The sequence below is a fragment of the Hippichthys cyanospilos genome, chromosome 7 (genome assembly GCF_059441005.1).
Source record: "Hippichthys cyanospilos isolate Australia breed blue-spotted pipefish chromosome 7, RoL_Hcya_1.0, whole genome shotgun sequence".
NCBI classification, from domain to species: Eukaryota; Metazoa; Chordata; class Actinopteri; order Syngnathiformes; family Syngnathidae; genus Hippichthys; species Hippichthys cyanospilos.
The window spans coordinates 3,144,046-3,168,835 of NC_142375.1; the positions used below are offsets into that span (position 1 = coordinate 3,144,046).

General features: G+C 42.7%; 2 protein-coding genes across 4 annotated transcripts; both read left to right on the top strand.

The window, feature by feature from the left end:
• The first annotated feature begins 1,542 nt into the window (after positions 1-1,542).
• Positions 1,543-10,503, top strand: LOC148420665 (uncharacterized). Its single transcript, XM_088418561.1, has 5 exons — positions 1,543-1,700; positions 2,171-2,329; positions 2,515-3,264; positions 4,732-4,792; positions 10,123-10,503. Exons 1-5 carry the CDS (start codon positions 1,604-1,606, stop codon positions 10,187-10,189), a joined length of 1,134 nt encoding a protein of 377 aa, XP_088274687.1. The 5' UTR covers positions 1,543-1,603; the 3' UTR covers positions 10,190-10,503.
• Positions 10,504-13,998: 3,495 nt separating this feature from the next.
• Positions 13,999-24,606, top strand: LOC148420666 (uncharacterized). Of its 3 annotated transcripts, none has more exons than XM_088419742.1 (6): positions 13,999-14,180; positions 18,480-18,571; positions 18,658-18,831; positions 18,960-21,095; positions 22,488-22,548; positions 24,406-24,606. In XM_088419742.1, exons 3-6 carry the CDS (start codon positions 18,669-18,671, stop codon positions 24,470-24,472), a joined length of 2,427 nt encoding a protein of 808 aa, XP_088275868.1. In that variant the 5' UTR covers positions 13,999-14,180; positions 18,480-18,571; positions 18,658-18,668; the 3' UTR covers positions 24,473-24,606. The 3 variants fall into 3 exon arrangements, with proteins under 3 accessions (XP_088275868.1, XP_088275869.1, XP_088275867.1); XM_088419743.1 differs by having other exon boundaries at positions 18,661-18,831; XM_088419741.1 differs by having other exon boundaries at positions 14,123-14,180; positions 18,438-18,571.
• The last annotated feature ends 184 nt before the right edge of the window (positions 24,607-24,790 follow it).

Consider the following 24,790-nt stretch of genomic DNA (forward strand, 5'->3'; position numbering starts at 1 on the left):
TGCCTTTTGTTGTCTGTGTGTGCGTGCGTTCATGTCACGTGCTGCTGAATTTTCTCACTTGTCTGCAGATGAGCGTCTTTCTTCGTTATCATGTAGTTTGAAAACCAAAATAAAACAAGGACTACATCATTGTACTCTTTGGCTTCCCAAAATCTATACCACCCCTCCCCTCCCCCCCAGTGATTACTGTGTAGACTCTTTGTTTGACAAACATGCTTAGAGTAGCTGCCGGCGTGCACCAACAACTCTAAGTTTTGTTGTTTTCTCATTGTCATCAAATAATGAGAAGTGAGAAAAAGCACGTCGGAATGAGCAATAAGAAAACGTGACAAATATGCGTATATGTATGGCTAGAAAGCCAAACATGTGCTAATTGGGTGGATTCTGAAACGACTTGCAGCTGCGCTTTCCCACAGAGCAGTGCGCTTATCTTACAAAAACATTCTTAAAAACTTAAGTGCTGCACCAAAAGTCTGTTTCAAGTCCCCTGGATTGTTCTCGCTCGCAAGTGTCTGTGTGAAACAGGCCAGTCAATCCACCAATCGAACCGGTTTCAAACTGGATTGTCAGCAGCGCCCTCTAGAGGCCCTCTAAGGATTTTGTTGACGCAAGTGATGCCGTTAGTCAACGGACTTCCGGACCGATGATTACACTTTGGGCGGATTTACAAAAACAGTGGAACTGATGACGATGGAGGGGGGTACGCGCTCCGATGGGTCTGTTAATGACGGAACAGTATACAAATGGACGCCCGCCTCGGACGTACTTGGGTCAAATGTAATATTTGTATTTGATCAACCAAAATGCAACACATATTCAATATAAACATTGTGATTTTTTTATATAGACACATACATACAGCAGAAATCTTGATGAAGAAGATTTTGTTATTTGTATTCCTTGTCACCAGGAAATGTGAGGATTTTCTTTTCAAAGATAATTTCTTAGTCCAGTTATTAAAGGGTTAAACCAATTGTGCCGTCCAGAGGAGATAAATATAAATATAAATAACTGAATAAATAATGTGTTTCATGAAGAGTTATTTTCCCAGCCATACTTCCTAGGGGCTGTATGGTGTTTTGACACCCTTGACGAGACAAACAGAAAATGTATACACTTGCTATTACTCACTGGACCACACCCCTTATAGGAACATCCGCACATTAAAGGACTACAGCGCACACAACTTGAATTATTTCACATTAGGAAAGCAGATTTTGTTTCTTTACATGGCCTTTTGCATAATGTTTGTCGATTTATATTTAAAATTCAGTGCCATTTTCTTGATTAAAACCAGCTTCTTTTTTTTTGTAGAGAGGGTAGGAATAGATTCACAGAATTTCAAATTGGGGAATTGGAGCTAGGTAAAGCTACAAGTGGCTTTCTTGTCGTCATTTCAACAAGTAGTATTTGATATATATAAATTGAGTTTTTTTTGGCCACAAGCGCAGCTTGAAAAACTGGCCAAATTCCTTGGGTCCCTTCCTGCTCACCAACTACTTGCTAATAAAATGCATCTGTTATAGATACTGATTGTTCATTCTCCCATTTAAAAAAAAAACAGCTCTTGCATTTCCTCTAAGCGTGATGGAAACTTAAAAGAATGTTGCAGATAGGAGCGCAAAACAGGTTGGTCCACGGCACGACAAACTTTCCTTTCCAAGCACAGGCACACACATTTGGAAGTCTCACTTTAACAGGTAAGACGCTTCCACTTTTTCTGCGCATTGCCATGTATTGTTCAGTTCACATAGTTTGGTGCTCGGACAATGCCAATCAGGTGGCTTTCTTTTTCTTACTGTTCATGGTAAAAATAAAGGCAATGGGTTCGGATTTGGATTAGTTTGAAACAGCGCGAAAATCGTACATGTTTTTTATTGTTGTTCATTCAATTGTTTTTAAAATAACAAAAGAGCATCATTCCTATTGAATAGAGCTCTACCATATCAAACAAATAGTAATAACTCCAAGTCGAACCATCGTTCTCCTATTCTATATATACAGTATATATATGTAGTAGTCATATATGTATATGATTAATTTAATAACGTTACAGGAGCACCACAACCTTGAAATTTGCAATGCTGAATCCAGATGTTTAAAAAATCTCATTTGTTTGCTAGCATTAATTTTTGAGCATGTTCTTGGCGTGCATGTGTGCTGCTGACAGACTTGGGCAACATGAGGGTGCTGTGCTTGCTGTTGGCGCTGCTGGCGTTTGAGTGCAGTGGGCGCACCGTATCCAGATGCGAGCTGCGAGACCGACTCAGGGAGAAGATCGTGCTGTCAAAACGCACGCAAAATCTCACAGACATTGTCTTGACTATGCGTAAGTAACCACGACGTCACCGACGCCTTGCCTACCTATGTCAGCGCCATTCATTGATATGACTTCCAAGACTCATTTTTGTTGTTGGTGGTGTTTTTTTTTTTTTTTTTTGGCAGTCGTGCTGGTGTCAACAGCTACTATTTAAACCACTAATTTAATTTTTGTTTGTTTTTTTCTGGCCACAGTCGTCTGCCATCTGGAAAGAGTTTCTTCCCTGGAAACCAGCACTGTACATGTCTACGGCCACCGCGTCACCACCACTACGACAACCACCACCACTAGGACCACTACAACCACCACCGTTCCACTTAACAACAGCAGCAGCGTTTCCATGAGCAACCAAACAGTCAGCACCAATGCCTCAAGCAACACCAGTGTCGTCTTGACGACACCGGCAAACCAAACTGACGTCGGCAACCAAACCGTCAACTCTAACCAGACGCTCAATGGAGCAAATGACATCAGCGGTGATGGCAACCCGGATCAGGTTCAGGAAGATCAATCTTTAGGTGAGGACCCAGGGCAGGAAGAAGAACCCTTAGCTGAGGAAGAACCTGTAGGCGAGGAAGAAGAACCCGTACCCGAGGAAGAAGAACCCGTAGCGGAGGGAGAAGAAGACGTTTTGGCCGAGGGCGGTGAAGCTCCTTATGACGAAGAAGGTGAATATTTTTATGTGGACCAGGACGGCGGCGTGGAGTTCCAACTCAGCCAGTGGTTGAAGCTGATGGAACTCCTGAATGAGGAGGAGAACAAGTTTGACGAACAGATGCTGACGATTGCCGACGACAACTTGAACGGCGACGGCAGCAGCGGCGGAGAGGCAGTGGTTCGGGAATGGTCGCTGGGCTACCACGGCCTCTTTCAGCTCTCCGACAGCTACTTCTGTCAGTCGTCGGCCCGATGGAGCCAGAACGTCTGCAACACCACTTGCGACGGTGAGTGCCTCCGGCAATCCGATCGGCCTTGTTCATCATGGAATAGTAGCTGATCAGATCTTTCGGCTCGGGTTGCTCACTTCTGGTTGGATTCAATCAAATGAATCCAAGAGATTCAATCAAATGAATCCAAGAACAGGGTCACTCACTCAAAATTGCACCTCCATACGACTGTATGACATTAAACACACACAAAGAAACAAATAAGCAAGCGAGAACCACACAAACTCATTCAGGTACCTAGGATTAGATCTAGAAGCTAATTAAAAGGCAGGAACCAAGAGTAAAACCCTCTCACAGACACAGGATCACATACACAACCAGAGTTGCGTGTAGATTTAACTGTATGACTTAAAAATGATTCAAAGAACCGAATAAGGAAGCAAGAAACACATAAAACCAAATCAGAGAGAGAGAATGGTTTCTAGAAATCTACTCAAAAGCAGGAACCAAGTGTAGAGCCCTCTCATTGACCCAGGATAACATGCCCAAGCAGATTTAACTGTATGACCCTCAAAATGAGAACCAAATGAGGAAGCGAGAAACACAAATCGGTGACCAACGATTCTTTCTAGAACCTAATAATGAAGCAGGAACCAAGGGTAGAGCCATATCACTGACCCAGGATCACATGCAGAACACGAATTGCGTATAGATTTATCTAAACAGACCAAAATAATTGTACAAAGAGTGAAATAAGGAAGCAAGAAATACACAAGACCAAATCAGAAACTGAGGATTGTTTCTAGGATCAACTCAAAAAGTAGAAACCAAGTGTAGGGCCTTTTCACCGACCCGAAATTAACCCCAAATTGAGTGCTGATTCAACTTGATGACCTCAAAATACATAAAGTGCCAACAAAGGAAACAAAAAACACACAAAAGCAAATGGGTAACCTAGGATTTGATGTAGAAATTCTCAACAACCAAATTTGGAACCATTTCACTTACTATGAGAACCAAGTCACCCACCCAAAATACACACAAAGAACCAACAAGAGAAACCTGAAACACACATGAGCAAGGATTATACTAACATACAATTTAGTCAAAAAGCGGGAACCAAGTGTAGAACTACCTCGCTGAACCAGGATCACATGTAGAACCAGAATTGTGTTTCGATTCACCTGTATGGCCAAAAATAATGAAAGTAACATCTCAGGAAATTAGAAAAACACGAAACCAAAGGATTGAGCTAGGATTGTATGTAGACCCTCCTCAATAACCAGTGAGCAAAGTTAGAACTATTTTACTGACCCTGATGACATGTAGAAGTCAATCAGAATTACATGTCGATCTGACTGTATGACCGAAAAACACTCGAACTAAATAAGAGAGTTGAGGAAAGGAAAAAAAACAACAACTTTGACCCTGAAGTACATGTAGAACAACTCAGCATATAAAAGCTATGCACGTACAACAGGTTTCAAGTTTCTTATTTTTATTTTATTTTTTTTTTTTTTTTAGCATTCACCAACGACGACATCACAGACGACCTTGATTGCTTCGTGGACAGTCTCTTCTGGCTGTAAGTCACATGACAATTCTTCAGCACATCCATGTTCCTTTCACATTGAGATAATCGTCCAGTACCCGACGTTGTTTGGTTGACTAAGCCGGAACCAAATCACAATGCTAATGTAGCTTAGCTGTCTTTGTGGCTTTTTTTGTCATGACGCCGCGTCATCATCCTCTTTTTCTGCCAAAACATATCATTCAAATCTCACTGCTCCAAGCTCCGGACATTCTTCCTTGAAACTTGCTTCATGTGATGGCTTCTGATCTGCCACCATCTAGTGTCCAAAAGTTGAATTAAATGCAAACCAATAGGGAGGCAGACCAGATCAGACCAAATAGGTAGATGCTAAGGGGTGCCACAACGGCTAAGAAATCAATTGACCTTGAGTACAATTATATCCGTTTCTATTAATTCTTCAAATGGAAATTATTGTGTGCTTAAAGGTCTCTGTGTAAGATTTAGACCGTTTTTCATTAAAAAGTAATAAACTAAATGATTATAAATTTCAAAAACTTGCAAATAAATGTGCTCTTAACGACCAACGGTATGTTTTAAATATGATCGTAGGTCTAGTTATCATTAAATTATATTACATGGGGTTGGCACACCTCCGGAGGCTGCCATGTTTGTTATAGCTATGACAATGGTGAATGCAGCACCTCCTGCTGTCCGTAATGAAAAACTGTCAAATCTTACACAGTGTCTCTTTAATGGTTGAAATGCAAAACAATGACCAAAAAAAAAAAAAAAACACGCTAAGGCTTCTCTCTTTTTACTTTATATGTTAAGTTTTTCATCTGATTTGGATGTGTTATAATCACCTTAATTGTTTTGCATCGAGAAGCCAAATTCCATTTATTTCGAATTGTTGGTAGTATAATTATATAATTGTGTATATAATTGTGTGCATATATATATATATATATATATATATATACATATATGTGTGTGTGTGTGTATAGATAGATAGATGGCGTGTGTAGGCCATCAAGGCCTTCTCCCCTGGCTTAACATAACCCAACTTCATTGTCATAATAAACCATAATAATTATAACTATAATGAAAGTCAATTTCAGTTCTAATTACTTTTACTAAATACATATATTATATATTTTTTATTTATAAAATTATTCTCCATATTCTGTTCTTTTCGTGTCATATTATATCCATTTGGTTACGCTCCTTCTAGCGTTGTAATTTTAAGTTGGAGTTTTTAGCTAATTAGACTTCAGATAACTTGTCGCCAAGATTTTTTTAAATCTGTCTTAGCCAGAAGCCAGGCCATTCCCATCAACACGGTGCGGGTTTCTGTCATAAATCTCGGTAATAAGTGCTGGAAAACCTATTGAGTGAGTCAAGCCCATCCATCCATCCATCCATCCATCCATCCATCCATCCATCCATCCATCCATCCATCCATCCATCCATCCATCCATCTTCTACCGCTGTCTTCCGGGGTCGGGTCGCGGGGGCAGCAGCTTGAGCAAGGAAGCCCAAACTTCCCTCTCCCCGGCCACTTCATCCAGCTCTTCCAGAAGAATCCCCAGGCGCTCCCAGGCCAGCCGAGAGACATAGTCCCTCCAGTGAGTCCTGGGTCGTCCCCGGGGCCTCCTTCCAGTGGGACATGCCTGAAACACCTCACCAGAGAGGCGTCTGGGGGGCATCCTAACCAGATGCCTGAACCACCTAAACTGGCTCCTCTCAACGCGGAGGAGCAGCGGCTCGACGCTGAGCCCCCTCTCGGATGACAGAGCCTCTCACCCTATCTCTAAGGGAGAGCCCGGACACCCTGCGGAGATTTGAGGGTGCTGATCTTCATCCCAGCCGCTTCACACTCGGCTGCGAACCGCTCCAGTGAGAGTTGGAGGTCATGGCCTAAAGAAGCCAACAGCACCACATCATCCGCAGAAAGCAAAGATGCAATGCTGAGGCTCCCAAACCGGACCCCCTCAACGCTTTGGCTGCGCCTAGATATTCTGTCCATAAAGGTAATGAACAGAATTGGTGACAAAGGGCAGCCTTGGAGTCCAACCCTCATTGGAAACGAATTCGACTGACAGCCAGAAAAGCGGACCAAGCTCTGATATTGGTCGTACAGGGACCGAACAGCCCATATTAGGGCGTCCGGTACCCCATACTCCTGAAGCCCCCCCCCCACATAGATCCCCGAGGGACACGGTCGAACACCTTCTCCAAGTCCACAAAGCATATGTAGAGTGGTTGGGTGAACTCCCATGCACCCTTGAGGACCCTGCCGAGAGTGTAGAGCTGGTCCACTATTCCACGGCGAGGACGAAAACCACACTGCTCCTCCTGAATCTGAGACTCGACCTCCTGATGGACCCTCCTCTCCAGCACCCCCGAATAGATCTTACCGAGGAGGCTGAGGAGTGTGATTCCTCTGTAGTTCGAACACACCCTCCGGTCCCCCTTCTTATAAAGGGGGACCACCACCCCAGTCTGCCAATCCAGGGGCACTGTCCTCGATGTCCATGCGATGTTGCAGAGGCATGTCAGCCAAGACAGCCCTACAGCATCCAGAGCCTTCAGGAACTCTGGGTGAATCTCATCCCCCCTCAGGGCCTTGCCACAAGGAGTTTTTTGACCACGTCAGTGACTTCAGCCCCAGAGATGAGAGCTGCACCTTGGTGCCCGAAGACTCTGCTTCCTCCGAGGAAGACGTGTCGGTGGGATTGAGGAGGTCTTTGAAGTATTCTGCCCATTGGTTCACAACGTCCTGAGTTGAGGTGAGCAGTGCCCCATCTCCACTGTACACAGTGTCAATGGTGCACCGCTTCCCTCTTCTGAGACGCCGGATGGTGGCCCCAGAATTTCTTTGAAGGCGTCCGAAAGTCGCTTTCCATGGCCTCGCTGAATTCCTACCACACCCGAGTTTTTGCCTTGGCGACCACCGAAGCCACACGCCGCTTGGCCAGCCGTTACCTGTCAGCTGCCTCTGGAGTCCCACAGGCCAAAAAGGCCCAATAGGCTTGACGGCATCCCTTACCACTGGTGTCCACCAGCGGGTTCGGGGATTGCCGCCACAACAGGCACCGACCACCTTACGGCCACAACTCTGATCAGCCGCCTCGACAATGGAGGCAGAAAACATGGTCACTCAGACTCAATGTCCCGCCGCCCCCGGGACGTGGGATAAAGTCTGCCGGAGGTGGGAGTTGAAACTCCTTCTAACAGGGGACTCTGCCAGACGTTCCCAGCAGACCCTCACGATACGTTTTGGGTCTGCCAGGTCTGGCCGGCATCCTCCCCCACCATCGGTTCCAACACATCACCAGGTGGTGATCAGTTGACTGCTCCGCCCCTCTTTTCACCAGAGTGTCCAAAACATGCGGCCGCAAATCAGATGATACAACCACAAAGTCGATCATCGAACTGCGGCCTAGGGTGTCCTCGTGCCAAGTGCACATATGGACACCCCTATGTTTGAACATGGTGTTCGTTATGGACAATCCATGATTGCTCGGGTTCAGATGGGGGGGGGGGGGGGGGGGGGGTTCCTCCCAATCACGCCCCTCCCCTCCAGGTCTCACTGTCATTGCCCACGTGAGCATTGAAGTCCCCCAGCAGAACGAGGGAGTCCCCAGAGGGAGCACTCTCCAGCACACTCTCCAAGGACTCCAAAAACTGTGGGTACTCTGAACTGCTGTTTGGTGCATAGCCACAAACAACAGTCAGGACCAGGAGCTTGGGGGCAACAAGAATGCCCACACCAGCTCTGCACCTCTCACCGCGGGCAACAAACAGGTCGTGGCAGTTGATGTTAATCGTAAATAAGGATAAATGCTTGAAAGGGGGGACGAAAAAACTCAGTATTCCACATCGTAACGTGAAAAAAAACGTAAGCCACAGATGCCGTAACCTGGGGTTTCATTGTACTCATAGGTCCAGTTATCATGAAATTATTTTACATGGTGGGTGGCACTTCTCGGGAAGCGACCATGTTTGTTATAGCTGCGGACAATGGTAAATGCAGCACCTGCAGCACCCCCTGCTGTCCGTAATGAAAAACGGCCTAAATCTTGCACACTAGCCCTTTAAAGCTTGCCTGCTTTTGGTGTCACGTTCTGTCTGTGTTTTATTTTGTGGAATTTGAGTTATTTCGCTTTTGGGTTAATGTCGTTTATTCCTGGCATTGTCGTTAGTGTAATTTGTGTCACTTGTCATGAGCATGTTCCAAGCTCTAGTGTCTCCTCCACGCCGCCTCTCGTTCCGTCCAGCTGTTTCATGTTTGCGTAATTTTTGTCCTTTAAAGTGCCATCATGGGGGCTAGGCTTTATTTGTAAACACCGACAGAGGGGGAGCGCCATAAATGCTGATAGCCTTTGGCACGATCCAGAGGGGAGGGGTATTTAGGGCATGTAATGACTAATTTAAAACCCAGGGTGGCAGTATTGCATCCGGCATCTTGCATTGCATAAGGAGAGAGCACACGGAAGTCGTTTTAGTGAGATATAACAAAACCAACTTCATTCCAAACTCTTGCTCATTTGCATATGTGCTAACCTGCGTGTGTGTTGGGGGGTGTTAAGAGCTTGTTTTTCTTGAGCTCAAATAATTACATTTAAAGTAGTTGTTAACTTAAAATTAAAGCACGTTGGGAAAAGACAAGAGGCACTTTTGCAATTCCTCTTTCAGTTAATGCCACGCACAACGCGGAAAAAAGTGCCATGGCGTCAGCAAAACATTTTGTGCCTCAGTTAGCCTTTCATGACATAATTTCATTGTAATTTATGACATTATTTTTTATCGTCATTCTAGGAGGGACATGTACGGGTTGTGAACTGATAATGGCCCATCCGTGCCACCAGGTGGTGCAACAGCACTCTCATTGTCAAACTCGGCAAGAGTGTAACTTTTTCTATTTCGTTAAAAAAAAAATACAATTCTGAATCACCTTAATGTTTGTATGATTTAGAAACATTGTTTTATACATTTTTCTTCAGGTTAAAATGTTGAAGCTATTGGAGCTCCTGTGCACTTGACAACATGCCGGGTGCCATCATGTCATGCAGTATCGACACAAAGCTTCTCTGATTTCAAAATCCATTAGATTTATGTTGCTAGCTCAAACAGCTCAGGAGTTAGCATGATTTGGAAAGCATCTCGGGCCGCTTTAAACCTCTTTGCGGCCCCCGGGCCACATATTTGATAAGGCTCCTGGGAGTTGGGGGCAAAATGTTTTCCCTTTTCTAAGGAGGGATTTGCAAGAAGGAATTGAGAAGCAGTGGCAAATACAAGATGATTTTTTTTTTGTGGGGGGTTTAGGCAAGATGATTTGAGGTGTGTATGTCTAAAAGGTTGTGTTTTGCACTTGTCAGGTACATGCTGAGGACGGCGGGACATCAGTGCTACCTCTTCAATGACTACTTCAGCCAGTGCCAATGAGCTCTCATCTGCTCTTCCCATCTTTGCCAACCAACTCTTTCTGACTTTTGCAGAGGTATTGGATTGACGTTAGCCAGGAATTTCCCTTATTTTTGGAATTTTGCGTTTTGATTGGTCGTTAGGGATCAACTTGTTTCCTAAATTCACAAGAATCAACAAAGGCAGGGAGCCTTGTCAACATTGTCTGGAAACTTTTCTGTGTCCAAAAAAAAAAAAAAAAAAAAAAAAAAGGCGAAGGGTTTGTCAAGTGCAGGACACACCTCAGCGGAGAATGTTTTTGTTGTGTGCATCAAATTAAATACATTTTTCCTTTACCAAGTTTCAACGCTGTGGAATTTTTGGAATACACTGAAGAGGAAATGAATGAGAGTCTCTGATTGGTTCCTAAAAATAACTCAGAGAAACGGGTTGCGGCACAACATCTTTGATGGCAAATGACAATACGCTCCTCTTCGCTTTCTTTCGTCGAAAACATGAGCAATTAAGCAAAATTTTCCTCACAGTTGTTATTATTTATTTATTTATTTATTTATTTATTTATTTTGGCACTTTCAAATGCATCCTGCAATCTTCTTGTTTGTTGACTGATATGATTTCAAATAATCGTGACCATGATCAACAGGGCTGCGCTGGCCACTTGCCATTCATGGCATAATCCCGCTGGCCTTTGAGGGCCAATGTGGTGATATTTAACCATTCTGTTTCCTCCATTTTAGCCACAATTTTGGTGAAGGAGCTAGTTTGTACGGTGACCGTACGTTTGCAGTATGGATAGCAAACTCCATGAGTGGTCCAGCTAGCTTGCTAGAAGGGCTGCTCAGAAGTCACATTCAAATTTTAAACATTTGTTTAAAAAAAAAAAAAAGTCTAAGTCGAAATACCAGTGGCGATTTTTTTTTCTTTTTTTGTTTTTCAAGCTTTGGACCTTTCGGATATCCGTTTTCTTAAGCATATAGTTTGATTTGCTTCATTGAAATTTATATGATGAATAGTTACAAGCTTTGGAAATACAATTTGGGATGCATTGCCGCATTACACATTTTTTAAGACATCGACACCAGTACAAACACTCAATTCGTGATTCGTCATTAATACCAAGGACCGATACCACACCTATTTTAGATACATAACATTTCCTGCGGGGAAAAAATATTTGTTTAATGACAGCTTTATGAAATTGTCAAATTTCTACGCTTCTCAATTTTGGCTCCTGATTGTAAAACGGCCACAAATCGTCGATACTTTGAAATAAGGCTGCTATCGGCATTGATACCTAGGATTATTTGTACTCCAGTGTTGAGGTCGAAAGGCCAGCAAATTTGATCTTGATGCTACTATCCTTGCCGATCTTGCTAGTAGTTACCTAGTGGGAGCCGCACACATCTTTTACCTCAATTGTGACTAAAGTCCACAAGCTGCCATTTTACTGACGATGAGTCCAGTGCATCAGTTTACTCCACTACATTCTTCTACTTGGGTGCCCTGTTGTCTCCTTTATTGTTTTGTCCTCAGTTTCTTTCAGACTGTGACGCTTCATTTTTCTTATTCCTGTAGTCATCTTTCCCCATGTGCTTTTTTTTTTTTTTAGCTTTGTGTACTTTTTATTTTATTTATTTATTTTTTTTAAGCTTTGTGTATTTTGAAATCTCCACATTGTTTGCTGAATACATTTTGGAGACTTTTGCAATCCTGCTTCCCAAGACGATCAAGCTGGCAAAAGGGGAGGAGCCAAGTATGTGGGTCCCTTTTGCGACATTGGACTACTCTTGATTGATTAAATGGAACATATTATAAACACATTTCAAAATTTGAGAACAGAAAAGAATAAAGTAAAAGAAATTGTCAGTAGATATTCAGTTCAGTGAGGTTTACGTTTATGACGTTTTTTTATTAGGTTTATGTTCAATTAGGAAGAAATACAAGACTTATCTTGTCGTACTTGTATTCTATTTACTCATGTTGTTATTATAGATATTGTTTCATATCACAAAAAGTCACGCCTCTACATATACATATACTGTATGTATATATGCATAGACACCCAAATGCATACACATATTTCTTATTATGAGTATTTCTTATTTTTCACATATAACTTATAAACTTAGTTGATAAATAATCGTTTGTATTTTTCTAATACAGTACTATATTTTTAAGACTCTTTTTGGACACAGCAATTAATGTACATCAGTACATGTGTTTGTCACACACTTAGCTAGTTTTGAAATCGGAGGCTTGTAATAACAGTTCAAAAAGAGATAGTTGGAAGAAAGAAAATGGTTGATTATTTTCCCCCAAATCTCAAAAGTTGAAGGCAATTTGCAAGTTTAGTATTTTAGCCAGAAACTTGAAGTCAAAACAGCATTTCGCTGGTTGCATAAAATAATGTGGCTGGTCGGATCTGGGCCCGGGCCTTGGGTTTGACACCTGTGCCTTATACATGAATTGAGATGTTTTAGCTTCAACTATATCATCAAATTTACAGCATAAACAACGTGCTAACGATTTTAAGGTTGTGATGTGCTTGAGGCAGTTGGAGAGAAAAAAAAAAACTTAACACAAACACACTGAAATCGTTAAATTACTGCACCAACACAACAGCAACACGCCTGCACGTTTAGAAACAAGCAGTGCCAACATATTTTCAACTACGGACACACACACTGGAATCGTTAGAATACTGCACCAACACAACAGCAACGTGCCTGATTGCTTCTACTAGTGGAGCGTGCCCCCTGGTGGCGAGTAAGATAGCAGATCAAACTCAAAATGAATACTTGTTTTCTTCTTCTGTCTCCCTTTGTTAACTCTGAAACACATAACCAAATATTATCTGGTCTCTTGACAGGGAAAAAAAAGAAAATAAATCACAAAATCAATGCCGCACCTAACCAAATTTTTTCTGGGATCTTGACCAGGAAAATAAATAAAATAAATAACAATATTAATGCCGCACAAAATCTGGGATCTTGCCAGGGAAAAACGTGAAAATAAATAGCAGAATAAAAGCCGCGCATAACCAAATATTATGTGGGATCTTGATTAGGAAAAAAATCCAAATATATCACAATATTAATGCCGCACATAACCAAATATTATCTGGGATCTTGACCGAGAAAGAAATGAAAATAAATAACAATATTGATGCCACACCTAACCAAATATTATCTGGGATCTTGACTGGGATAAAGATGAACAAAAATCACAGTATTAATGCCACACATAACCAAATATTGTCTTGGATTTTGACTGGGGGGAAAAAAATGGAAATAAATAACAACATTAATGCCACACATAACCAAAAGTTATTTGGATCTTGACCAGAAAAAAATGAAAATGAATAACAATATTAATGCCACACATAACCAAATATTATCAGGGATCTTGCCTGGGAAAAACATGATAATAAATAACAGTATAAAAGCCGCACATAACCAAATATTATCTAGGAAATGGAATGTGAATTTTTTTTTTTAAATAAATTAATGCAGCACAAAACCAAATATTATCTGGGATGTTGACCGGGATAAAGATAAACAAAAATCACAATATTAATGCCACACTTAACCAAATATTAATAACCTTTCTGAAACGTCAGAAAAAAAAAATTGCATAATGCGTGTCTAATATTGTTTCCAAAATGTGGAAACAGGCAGCATTTGCGTGGTTATCTCATTTCTTAGCAAAAAAGATATTGCAAGTGTCTTTCCATTATGAAAAGACAGGAACATCTCCTCCGGAGGACCAGTTTGAGCCCGCGGGCCACATATTACCCCGAGCGAAGACACAGCGCGATGGCTGGGCTTGACGACACCGCGGGCGTGCGCTTTTGACTCGGGTCCAAGAAAGCGGGGCCAATGACGAATCAGGATGTTACAAGGCAAAAATCCAAACAGGTTTGTCTACAAGCGCCGTCCGAGCTCACATGTGGGAGTTTGCTCCACTGACACAAACGACAACGAGCCAGCTTGCGAGCCAGCGTCAACACCTGGTGAGAACACTTTTCTTGGCTTTGCACGCAACTCTGCATTCATTCTTGTGTGTTTGTGTGCTATTGATCCAAATCCAGTTCTGTTGCCCCCCCCCCCAAATATCAACTGTGGTGTCATCCTTTTTCATGTTGTCGCTTTGAATTGACCTCGTTCCATTCTATCACATTTTCTTCATCTGGATCTGGATCGAATTTTCAAGGAGATGCACTGTCTGCTTCAAAAAAAAAAAAAAATCAAACGTAAAAAAATTACAGTGTTCCCTTGCTATAACGTGCTTCGCATTTCGCTGATTTTTGTTTTTCCTATCGATCGTGAAAGTGCAATTGAATCTGAGAAAACATACATGTCTATCTGGGAAAATGATAAAATGTGTTATATTATTATTTAAAATAAATAATGTCCATCTAAAATAATGTAATAAATAGATGGGAAAAAAAACATAAAAACCACAATCCTTTAAATTGAAAAAAAAAAAACATATACAGTATCCAGTATATACAGTATAATGAAAAAACATTTAAGATAACCGAAAAAAAAATCAAACTTCTAATGAAGGAAAACAGCCTGCTTAAAAAAATAACAAAGTAATAAAGTACAGTGTTCCCTCGCTATAATGCGCTTCGCCTTTCACTGACTTTTTTTTTTTTTTTTTTTTCATCAAAGTTGGAATTGTTAATGAGAGAAAATGTAACTGCCTTGTATTGCAAAATTAGAAGATTTGTGGCGAAGGGTTTTATTGCTTTGAAACGTAATAAATGGGAGCAAAAACGGAAAAAGATACAAATAAAAGAAAAAAATTCTGTAAATTGGAAAAAACATACAGTATAATGAAAAAGCATTCATGATAACCATAAAACACTTATAATGAAGAAATGTTTAGAAGTACAGTGTTCCCTCGCTATAAACATTCATTTCACAGATTTTTTTTTTTCCATCAAAGTTGAAATTACTAAATGAAAGAAAATGTAAATGCCTGTCTGGAAAAATTCTAAGAAGTGTGGCAAAGGGTTTTATTGCTTTAAATCACAATAAATAATGACTAAATAAAGTATATATAAAATAATGTAAAAAATAAATGGGAAAAATAAAAATCCTGTAAATTGGAAAAAAAACACACTGACCAAAAAAATGACATAGACTGATCAAAGGCATTTACAGTATCATAAAGCATATACCTATTCCGTACTTGAAAAACTGTTTTTTCTTGACTTCGAAAGGGTCATAACATCGTCAAGTATAAATACATTTTCACTTTCAACCCCTCAAAATATTCAGTGGTATCAGCTCTATCCATACAATTTTTTTTTGTTTGTTTTTTTGTTTTTGTTGGGGGGGATCATTTTACGTAAAATACTTTTACGCTCTTTTTATGTACAAAAATGATAAAAATGCAATAATAGCCAAAGTATCTACGCTTTGTATTTATATATTTATGAAATTGAAATAGGAATATCTCTTATGTCATAATTAGAGTATTATGACTTTTGAAGACTTGCATTTTGGGGGTCCAGGCTAAGTCAGTCAACAAAGTCAATGAAAAGATGCAAATGTCATAAGTTGCCTGCTAGCGTCTCCCGGTGATTTTGGGGTCTCAACGCAAAAATTTCTTTTGCACCCTGTTCGCGAGATGCCATTGAGAGGATTCATGCAAAAGTCGAGGGAAATTCTTGATAAAACATCAAGTTTTCAATATTTGAAAAGTGGACAGTTTCCAATTTTGAATGGCCGTAAATGACCACTACACTAGCTAAATTTGACATGTGCAGGGTGTACCTGGACGGCATATCGAAAATCGACATGTTTTGACAATCTATGCAAGATTTTAGCCTCCTAGTGTACTTTTTGTATGCTTTTCCTTTGTTATCCCACATAAACAAAAAATAAAAAAGCCCAAGTCGGTTCAAAACTTCCCCCAGGGTATAAATGGCTTACTGCATGAATCCCTCTGCCTCTGAGCTTTCCTGAACGCACCCACGTCAAGGGCGAACCATGACACTAACCGCAACTTGGAACTGTAGACTCAGGAACTAAACTCCTAGGAGTTTAAACTACTCGACTCAAGACACAAAAAGTGTCTTGGACGGAAGACAGCTTGACATGACAGCTAGGGCCAACCCAAATAAATAAATGAGGCGCGGACTAGATGTTCAGTTACATCGGAAAGATGTCTGAGAAGGTGCAGGTTCCTGTCCACTCTCCTCACAAGATAAAAGCTAGTTGTCTTCCTTCCTGTTTGTTGTTTATTAGCTGTTCTAGTTTCCTGAACCTGACAAAAGCACTCGATCAATCGGGCTGAAGACCCGGAAGGTTTTGTGTGCGTGTGAAAGCTTAATTGCATGTGTGGGTAACCTGATCTGATGGAGCGCGAGATGTGCGTGCCGCACATGGGAGGAGTACACTGTTCCAAAGGCAACACTGAAAATCCCCAAGCAACAGGAGCCCAAACTACTACTAGACGCAAAAGCATATTACATGATTGGAAATACAGGACGAACGACTGAATTCCCTATTGAAACCAACATGTACTGTAAGCCGCACATTCTTTTAACTCGGAAAAAGAAGTGGAAAAGTAGTCAGAGCAAACACATTGTTTGTTAAAATGAGGCAAATGTAGAAAATGTTGCTTCAAACTACTGGAGAATTTGATGCAATTACTGACCATACATGGTCCAGGTAAATTGAGGTCCATTTGTTTCAGTGGATAAATGCATGCAAATATGGAATAGGGCACAGGTGTCAAACTTCTACTCTTCAAAGGCCCTTTATCCTGCATGTTTTCTAATTTTCTCGCCCAAACACACCTGATTCAAATTGTTTTCTAGTTCCTGCAGAGCTTACTAATGAACTAATCATTTGAATCAGCTGTTTTGGGGAAAGGAAACAAGAAAACATGCAGGATACCAGCCCCTGGGGTTCCACACCTATTCTCTAGCTTCTCTGATAGAACATTGCACTGTCATGTCAACCTGTCTTTCGTCCAAGTGACTTTTTGAGTCTGCAGTCTAGTAGTCTAAAAATAGTTTCGTTCCGAGTCTACATAGTTGTGTCAGGGTTCGGCGTGGATGTGGGAATTGTGGACCCCAGTGCAGGGGACGCTCAGATGCTCAAAATTCGTGCAGTAAGCTATTTTAATAAAACAAAAGGGTAAATGGAACCAGGGCGTGGAAAAAACAAGACAGCAAGCGACTACAGAGGTCCGACAGCAGGGAGCTAACTACAGTGGACCCCTGATTTACGATGTCCCTGTCCTACATTTTTTTCACCTTACGATGTGGCCCGCAATGTTTTTTCTTTTTGTCCTCTATATACGCCATTACTTTTACCTTACGACACATCCAACATGCCAGTCAGTGTGCGCGAAAAATCTAACATGGCGTTCAGTGTGCGCTCATACATCTATACACGCGTCGCCGCTTACGTGACTACAATGCTGGTCTCTTATTGGTCGGCATCACAACTCCTTAAGATAATGGTCTACTATTGGTTGGCATCACAGGGTCATGAAGATGCTGGTCTGCTATTGGTCGATACACGGGGGTCACAAAGATGCCTGCCTAAAGACTTGATCTTGTTTGAGAGTGCTTTCAATCTGGTATTTATTGTGCATGTAGTGCCTAAATCAAACTTTAATTGGTTAGCCATGGATCCCAAGATTGCTAGTGATGTTAAGGATCGAAGTAAGAAGACGGAAACCAAGCTGGAGATAATCAAGAAATACAAAGAAGGCTAAGATAGCGTAGCCTAGGCTGCTCTCACTAGGGAATATGGCCATAACAAGCTTGTCACGTTCTTCAAAGGTAAATAAATCCTTATCCTTAAATAAATCGTTATTTAATTGTATACATGTATATTATATATACGTAGCACTTAGTATACTATTTTGATACAATTTTTTGATATGTATGTACAACTTTTATGTTTTTGCCTGGGATTTTACACGCATTAGCTAATTAACATATGTTTGGATTGCCCGCCATACGGCGAATTTGCCTTATGATCCCAACTGCGGAACGGATTAACCTCGTAAACCTGGGGCCCACTGTACAAGCCAAACTGATGAAACAACATAAAGAACACCCGGACAAGAGATGATAGGCAGAGCTGATTGACTAACACAAGGGAGCGGGTTGACAAGGACATTTGGACACTATCAAACTAATCAAGACACTTATACCAAGGGCAAGAAAATAAAACCAGAATTCAAACCTCACACAAACCCAGACCATGACAGTTACGTTGGAATTTTGCATCTGCAGGTGTTGATTCTGTGATCTCTGTTTGCACCTGAAAAAATTAAGAAAGAGCTTCGCCAGCCATTTCCTCGCCCGGGCGAGGTTGCACTTGCTTCCTGATCCTTCCATCCTTCCATTCACCGCATGATCTTCAACCGGTTAGTGACTTTATTTTCTTAGAGTCAATCAAAAGACATTTCTAAGCACTCTTTGAGTTCTGACGGTGCGAGTTTGTTCCTCATAGCAGCTCCTGACATGAGGTTAGCATGGGTGATGCCACCACTGCTCCTCGCGCTTCTGGTACCAAATTTGTCCCAGGGCCGCATGGTCACCAGATGTGAACTCAAGATGAGACTTCAAGAGGCCATCTATCTGCCTGAAAGCATCGAAAGGTTCCGGGAGATGATCACATCAGTTGGTGAGAACTCTCTTAGATGCCGTCTGCATCTTAACAAACTCCACACAAAATGATAAAGGTGTTAAGGTTTTGGACACGAGCCTGTAATGCATCCCAACACCAATGAATGTTCTCTTTGTGGTTTACAGTCATATGTGAATTGGAGAAAATGTCAAATTTGAACACCAGCTCGGTAAGGACTGTCTCCACACTGCCCGTCTTCACTGCAACTAATGCCACAAGTCCACTTGCACCTCTGGCAACAACCAACACCACAATAGCCCCTGAACCTCTGGCAACAACCAACACAACAAGACCCCCGGAACCTCTGGCAACAACCAACGCAACAAGACCCCCTGAACTTCTAGCAACAACCAACGCAACAAGACCTCCTGAACTTCTGGTAACAACTAATGCAACAAGACCACCTGAACCTCAAGAAACTACCAATGCAACAAGACCCCCTGAACTGCAGGAAGCAACCAACACAACTAGACCCCCTGAGCTTCTGGCAACAACCAATGCAACAAGACCCCCTGAACTTCTGGCAACAACCAATGCAACAAGACCCCCTGCTCCTCTAGAAACAACCAACACCACAGGAGCCCCAGAGGCTCCAACAACAGTGAATACCACAATCCCCTCCGAAATTCAAATAACAACCAACATAACAATATCCCCCGGATCTCCAACAACCACCAACACTACAAGGCCCCCTGAAACGACAACTACCACCACCACTACATCTCCTGGAGCAACAACCACCAACACCACAAGGCCCTCTGAGTCTCTGACAACCACTAGCAGCACCACCACCACTACATCTCCAGCATCAACAACCACCAACACCACAAGGCCCTCTGAGTCTCTGACAACCACTAACAGCACCACCACCACTACATCGCCTGCACCAACAACCACCAACACCACAAGGCCCTCTGAGTCTCTGACAACCACTAGCAGCACCACCACCACTACATCTCCTACACCAACAACCACCAACACCACAAGGCCCTCTGAGTCTCTGACAATCACTAGCAGCACCACCACCACTACATCCCCTGCACCAGCAACCACCAACAGCACAAGACCCCCCGAGTCTTCCACAACCACTAGCAGCACCACTACCACTACATCACCTGCTCCAACAACCACCAACGCCACAAGACCCTCTGAGTCTTCCACATCCACTAACATCACCACCACCACTACATCCCCTACATCAACAACTACCAACACCACAAGACCCCCTGAGTCTTCCACAACCTCTAGCAGTACCACTACCACTACATCGCCTGCTCCAACAACCACCAACGCCACAAGACCCTCTGAATCCTCCACAATCACCAACATCACCACCACCACTACATCCCCTGCTCCAACAACCACCAACGCCACAAGACCCCCTGAGTCTCCGACAGCGACTAATACCACCACCACCACATCACCTGAACCAACAACTACTAGCACCACAAGACCCCCAGAGGCTTCCACAACCTCTAGCAGCAACATCACCACTACATCCCCTGTATCAACAACCACCAACACCACAAGACCCCCTGAGTCTCCGACAAATACCACTACCATCACCACTACATCCTCTGCACCAACAACCACCAACACCACAAGACCCCCTGAATCTTCCACAACCACTAACAGCACCACCACCACTACGTCTCCTGAACCAACACCCACCAACAGCACAAGAACTCCTGAGTCCACAACTACCACATCAAGACCCCCTGAAATAACAACCAGTACCACCACAACAACATCTCCTGCACCAACAACCACACCCTCCACAAGACCCCCTGAGTCTCCAACAACCACTACCACTACATCCCCTGATACAACAACCATCTCATCAACAAGACCCTCTGACACGACAACCACCAGCAATGCCACAAGACCCACCGAATCGACAACCAGCAATCCCATAAGACCCATTGAAGAGACGATAGCCTCTGAGACAACTACGAGCCCACAGCTAATCACGGCGTTACTCAGTCCAGTGCCCGAAATCTTGCCCGTAGATTTTCCCGATTCCGACAGCGTCCAGATAGCGCAGCAAGCCGAGATGGAGGCGCTGAAGAAGCACGTGGCTGGATTGTGGAGCTCGGAGGGAGTCCAGCAGCAGCGGCGGCGGCGACGGGAGCTGGACGCGCCCACTGGGGCAAAGCCGCCTTTTTCCCGTACTTATTACGGACTTTTCCAGCTGTCGGACGTGGACTTTTGCTTCGCAGATAATCCTTGGACGGACAACTTTTGCATCGCCCCTTGCGCTGGTGAGTCATCCAGTTTACACTTAACATCTGCGTATGCCTTGGCGGTTGTTCCCGCTGGGCCACGAAAATAATAATAATAATAACAAATGAATAGCTCATCTTTTTTTTACCATAACAAATCATGTTTGTTACCAACGGCCTTCACACAATGATTCTTTGTAGTTCCTCCTGGAAGCATGGTTGTGACAACGGTCTGCTTGATAAGCTTTGAGAGTGAGCAGCATTTGATGAAACACAATGTTGTTCTGTTGTCACGTTCAACCGTCACTTCAGAGTGCTAAAAAAACAACAAAATCAAATGATGTCCCACAACTGATGTTTTTTCTTGACTGCGTGTGATGCATTGAGCACCCCTGCTGTAGACCGTAGTGCTGTAGCCATGACAGCAGCCATGACCCAGACAAAGACCGGGGGGTGCTGCACTTCAGATGACCCCAGGAAGACCTACATTCCACACCGATCACAATAGTACTGACCTGGTCTTGAGCAGGTCAGCATAAAAAATTCTAAGTCTGTCCAAGACCAAGATAAGCCTGTAAAAGTTGCATTTGATATGGAGACGAGACCAAGACACTTCAAACATGGACTCAACAACGGTGTTAAGCCTAAGACAGAGACAAGACCGTGAAAATGCCTATGATTCCAAGATGAGACCGGAGCACTTCAAAATTGCACTCAAGACGAAGACAAGATTGTCAAAATGCTTTCGGGTGCGAGACAAGACCGGGACACTTAAAAAATGTTCAAGACCCGCTCTAGTACGCGTAAACGTGCCTTTGATTATGAGACAAGACTGGGACACTTCAAATATGGTCAAGACCGGTCTGGAGGCCAAGACAGAGACATGACCATGAAAATGCCCTTTAGTCCAAGACAAGAGCAAGACAATTCAGGAACTGTCTCAAGACTGGTCTTGAGCCCAATACAGAAACAAATGCGCGAATGCACAGACAAGATTGTAAAAATGCCTTTTCGTCCGAGACGAGACCAAGACACTTAAAAAATGGTCAAGACCGGTCTCGAGACCGAGACAAGACCACAAAAATACATTTGAGTTCGAGATGAGACCGAAACACTTAAAAAATGGTCAAGACCGGTCTCGAGACCGAGACAAGGCCACGAAAATACGTTTGAGTTCGAGATGTGACAGAAACACTTTGAAACCTGTCTCAAGACAGGTATTTAGCCCAAGACCAAGACTAGCATGCAAAATGGCAATGGGTGAGCCTGGCACACTTCAAAATAGCTGTCAAGACCCATCATGAGGACGACATCACTTTTGCGTATCCGTGTTTGTATTTGAGGAAATTGCTGAATATTTTTGAGCTTCTCTATGTTCTTGCTAGCTTCTTGATCGTCACCGGTGAACGAGCTTCCTTTTTTCCATTCTAGCGTTCATCGACGACGACATCACGGATGACGTGAAATGCTTTGCCGTCAGTCGCTATTGGATGTAAGTGACAGACACTCATTGCCAATGATAACGAATTTCAGGAGATGCTCTGAAAACAAAATTATTGGGATGTGTATGGAGTAAGATGGCTGTCAAAAAGACATATGGGTGTTTAACAATTGGAATGAGTACGACACGAAATTGAGATAAGTGTACCAATTGAAAACTTACGAGAGGAAATAGTATTTTGAATACAAGGCTCGTTTTTGCATGTATTGCTCCTTTGGATTTGTGGATCTAGATATGCAAATGAAGGGGACGTCACCAAAGGTACCAGGCAAAGTCAGTCCATTAGAGGGTCATGTGCTCCATCATACTTCTTTTTGACAACGATCATACCCTATACATCAATGGCTGATTGTTCGTAAATGTCCAATTTATTCATAAATTATTTAATGAAACTGAACTGACAGGCTTATGACCGTAGCTTGCAACCTAATGACCTGTGACTCCAAATCTACATCCATCCATTTTCTAGAGACGCTTCTCCTCACAAGGGTCGCAGGCTTGCTGGTGCTTAGCCCAGCTGACATTGGGCAGTAAGTGAGGGAGACCCTGAACTGCTTGCCAGCCAATTGTAGGGCACACAGAGACGAACAAGCATTCACACACCCAATCACACCTAAAGACAATTTACTATGTCCAATGCATGTTTTTGTGGAGTGTGGGAAGAAGCCGGAGTGCCCGGAGAAAACACACATGAGCTCAAGAAGAACATGCTAACTCCACACAGGAAGGCCAGAGCCAGCTGGATTTGAACTCGGATCCCTGAATTGTGAGGCAGACGTGCTAACCGCTGCGCGACCGAGCCACCTCTGAATCTATATACTGTTTGAAAATCATTCAAAAATATTATAAATTGGTCCGTCACAAAGTTTTTGAAGAGATTAACTGCCATGTAAATCACAATAAATAAGTAAACAATAGATAATATGAAAAGTCTTTATTTGCACTGCTAAAATTGCGCATACATGATCCTTTAAGATGGGTTTTTAAAAGCTTCTGTTTGGCGTTCTGTTCACATTCAACTTGGCCATTTATTTCTGCTTTATACATGCGCAGCGTGAATGACTCGCAGACTTTGCCTGGTAGTTCCCCGTGACATCGTCTTAATTTTCATATCCAGATGCACCAATGCAAAGGATCAGATCCACAAATCCAAAGGAGAGATTCACAAATTCAAAGGAGGGTTTCTTGCAAAGTTGTGAAGTGGTATCTCACGAGAGGCGTACTCATACGAACGGTGACATGCGCATACGTCTTTTTGAAAGCCATAGACGCAGAGCCTTGAACCTTGAATCTGGTAAAGGTTCAGTGCCATTCACCAGTACTGAGTTCATGCTGGGAGATGTCCAAATGAGAAAAATGGCAGGTCACACCCTCTTTGGAGTGTGTGGGTGGCTGAAAAGCCGAGCCTTACTTACATCCATTGTCTTCCATTCAACGCTTGCCATTTTACGACCCATCGGAGTCCGTTTCGCAATTTCCCAAAGACAGTACTGACGAAGGTTCCTTCAATCCGTCAGCCAACTGAGGAAGACAGTGGCGTCTATTGAAAGGGAGACAATGGAAGGAAAGATGGGCTGTCAACCCTGTCATGTCTCCGCCCCCTGCTGGCAAGCACGACTGTGCACATGTTGTCCCCACAAATCATTTCTTTCAGCTGTTTGAAGTTTGCTTTGATACCACTAGTGGAAGAAGAAAAAAAAGTACTTTTGAATGCAGGGTTTTATTTTGCACTACTTTGTAAGGGGCTCCAAATCTGTCCGACGTCAGATTGGTCAATTCAGTAAAATGCTACGTCCCAACATGCGTCCGTCTTTGCCATTAGCAAGTGTCTCTTTGTTCAACCCGCAGGAACATATTCCGGAGAGCCCACGCGGAGTGTTACCAAGTCACCAACTTCTTTGAAGGATGCGGATGAGCAGGTGGCACATGTTCAAGCAATTTTCAGTGATGTAAAAAAATAAAAAATAAAAAACATATCTGAGCAAGGGCTTCCTCGGATTTGCTGTATCTTGTTTTCTCGTTGACTCTTCATTAAAAATGTGCAACTTCTTCCCAGTGGCTACTTCTGATTGAGGCGCCAACACCCATTGAAGAGATGGGTGTTGTTAGGTAAATATAGTTCACCTGATGTAGGGCCAGCATATTGGTCCTGGTCTAGTGATTCACTTGATTTCTTTTTAAAAAATGCTTGGAATGAATTTAATTACTGAAATAAAATGCAATATAATTAACA

Bases quoted from the DNA above. Each gene is read 5' to 3' on its own strand.
- LOC148420665 (XM_088418561.1), top strand. From the start codon at position 1,604: ATGTTGCAGATAGGAGCGCAAAACAGGTTGGTCCACGGCACGACAAAC. The intron at 3,265-4,731 runs GTGAGTGCCTCC...TTTTTTTTTTAG, and splicing joins CTGCAACACCACTTGCGACG to CATTCACCAACGACGACATC. The intron at 4,793-10,122 runs GTAAGTCACATG...TGCACTTGTCAG, and splicing joins GTGGACAGTCTCTTCTGGCT to GTACATGCTGAGGACGGCGG.
- LOC148420666 (XM_088419742.1), top strand. From the start codon at position 18,669: ATGAGGTTAGCATGGGTGATGCCACCACTGCTCCTCGCGCTTCTGGTA. The intron at 18,832-18,959 runs GTGAGAACTCTC...TGTGGTTTACAG, and splicing joins GGAGATGATCACATCAGTTG to TCATATGTGAATTGGAGAAA. The intron at 21,096-22,487 runs GTGAGTCATCCA...TTTCCATTCTAG, and splicing joins TTGCATCGCCCCTTGCGCTG to CGTTCATCGACGACGACATC.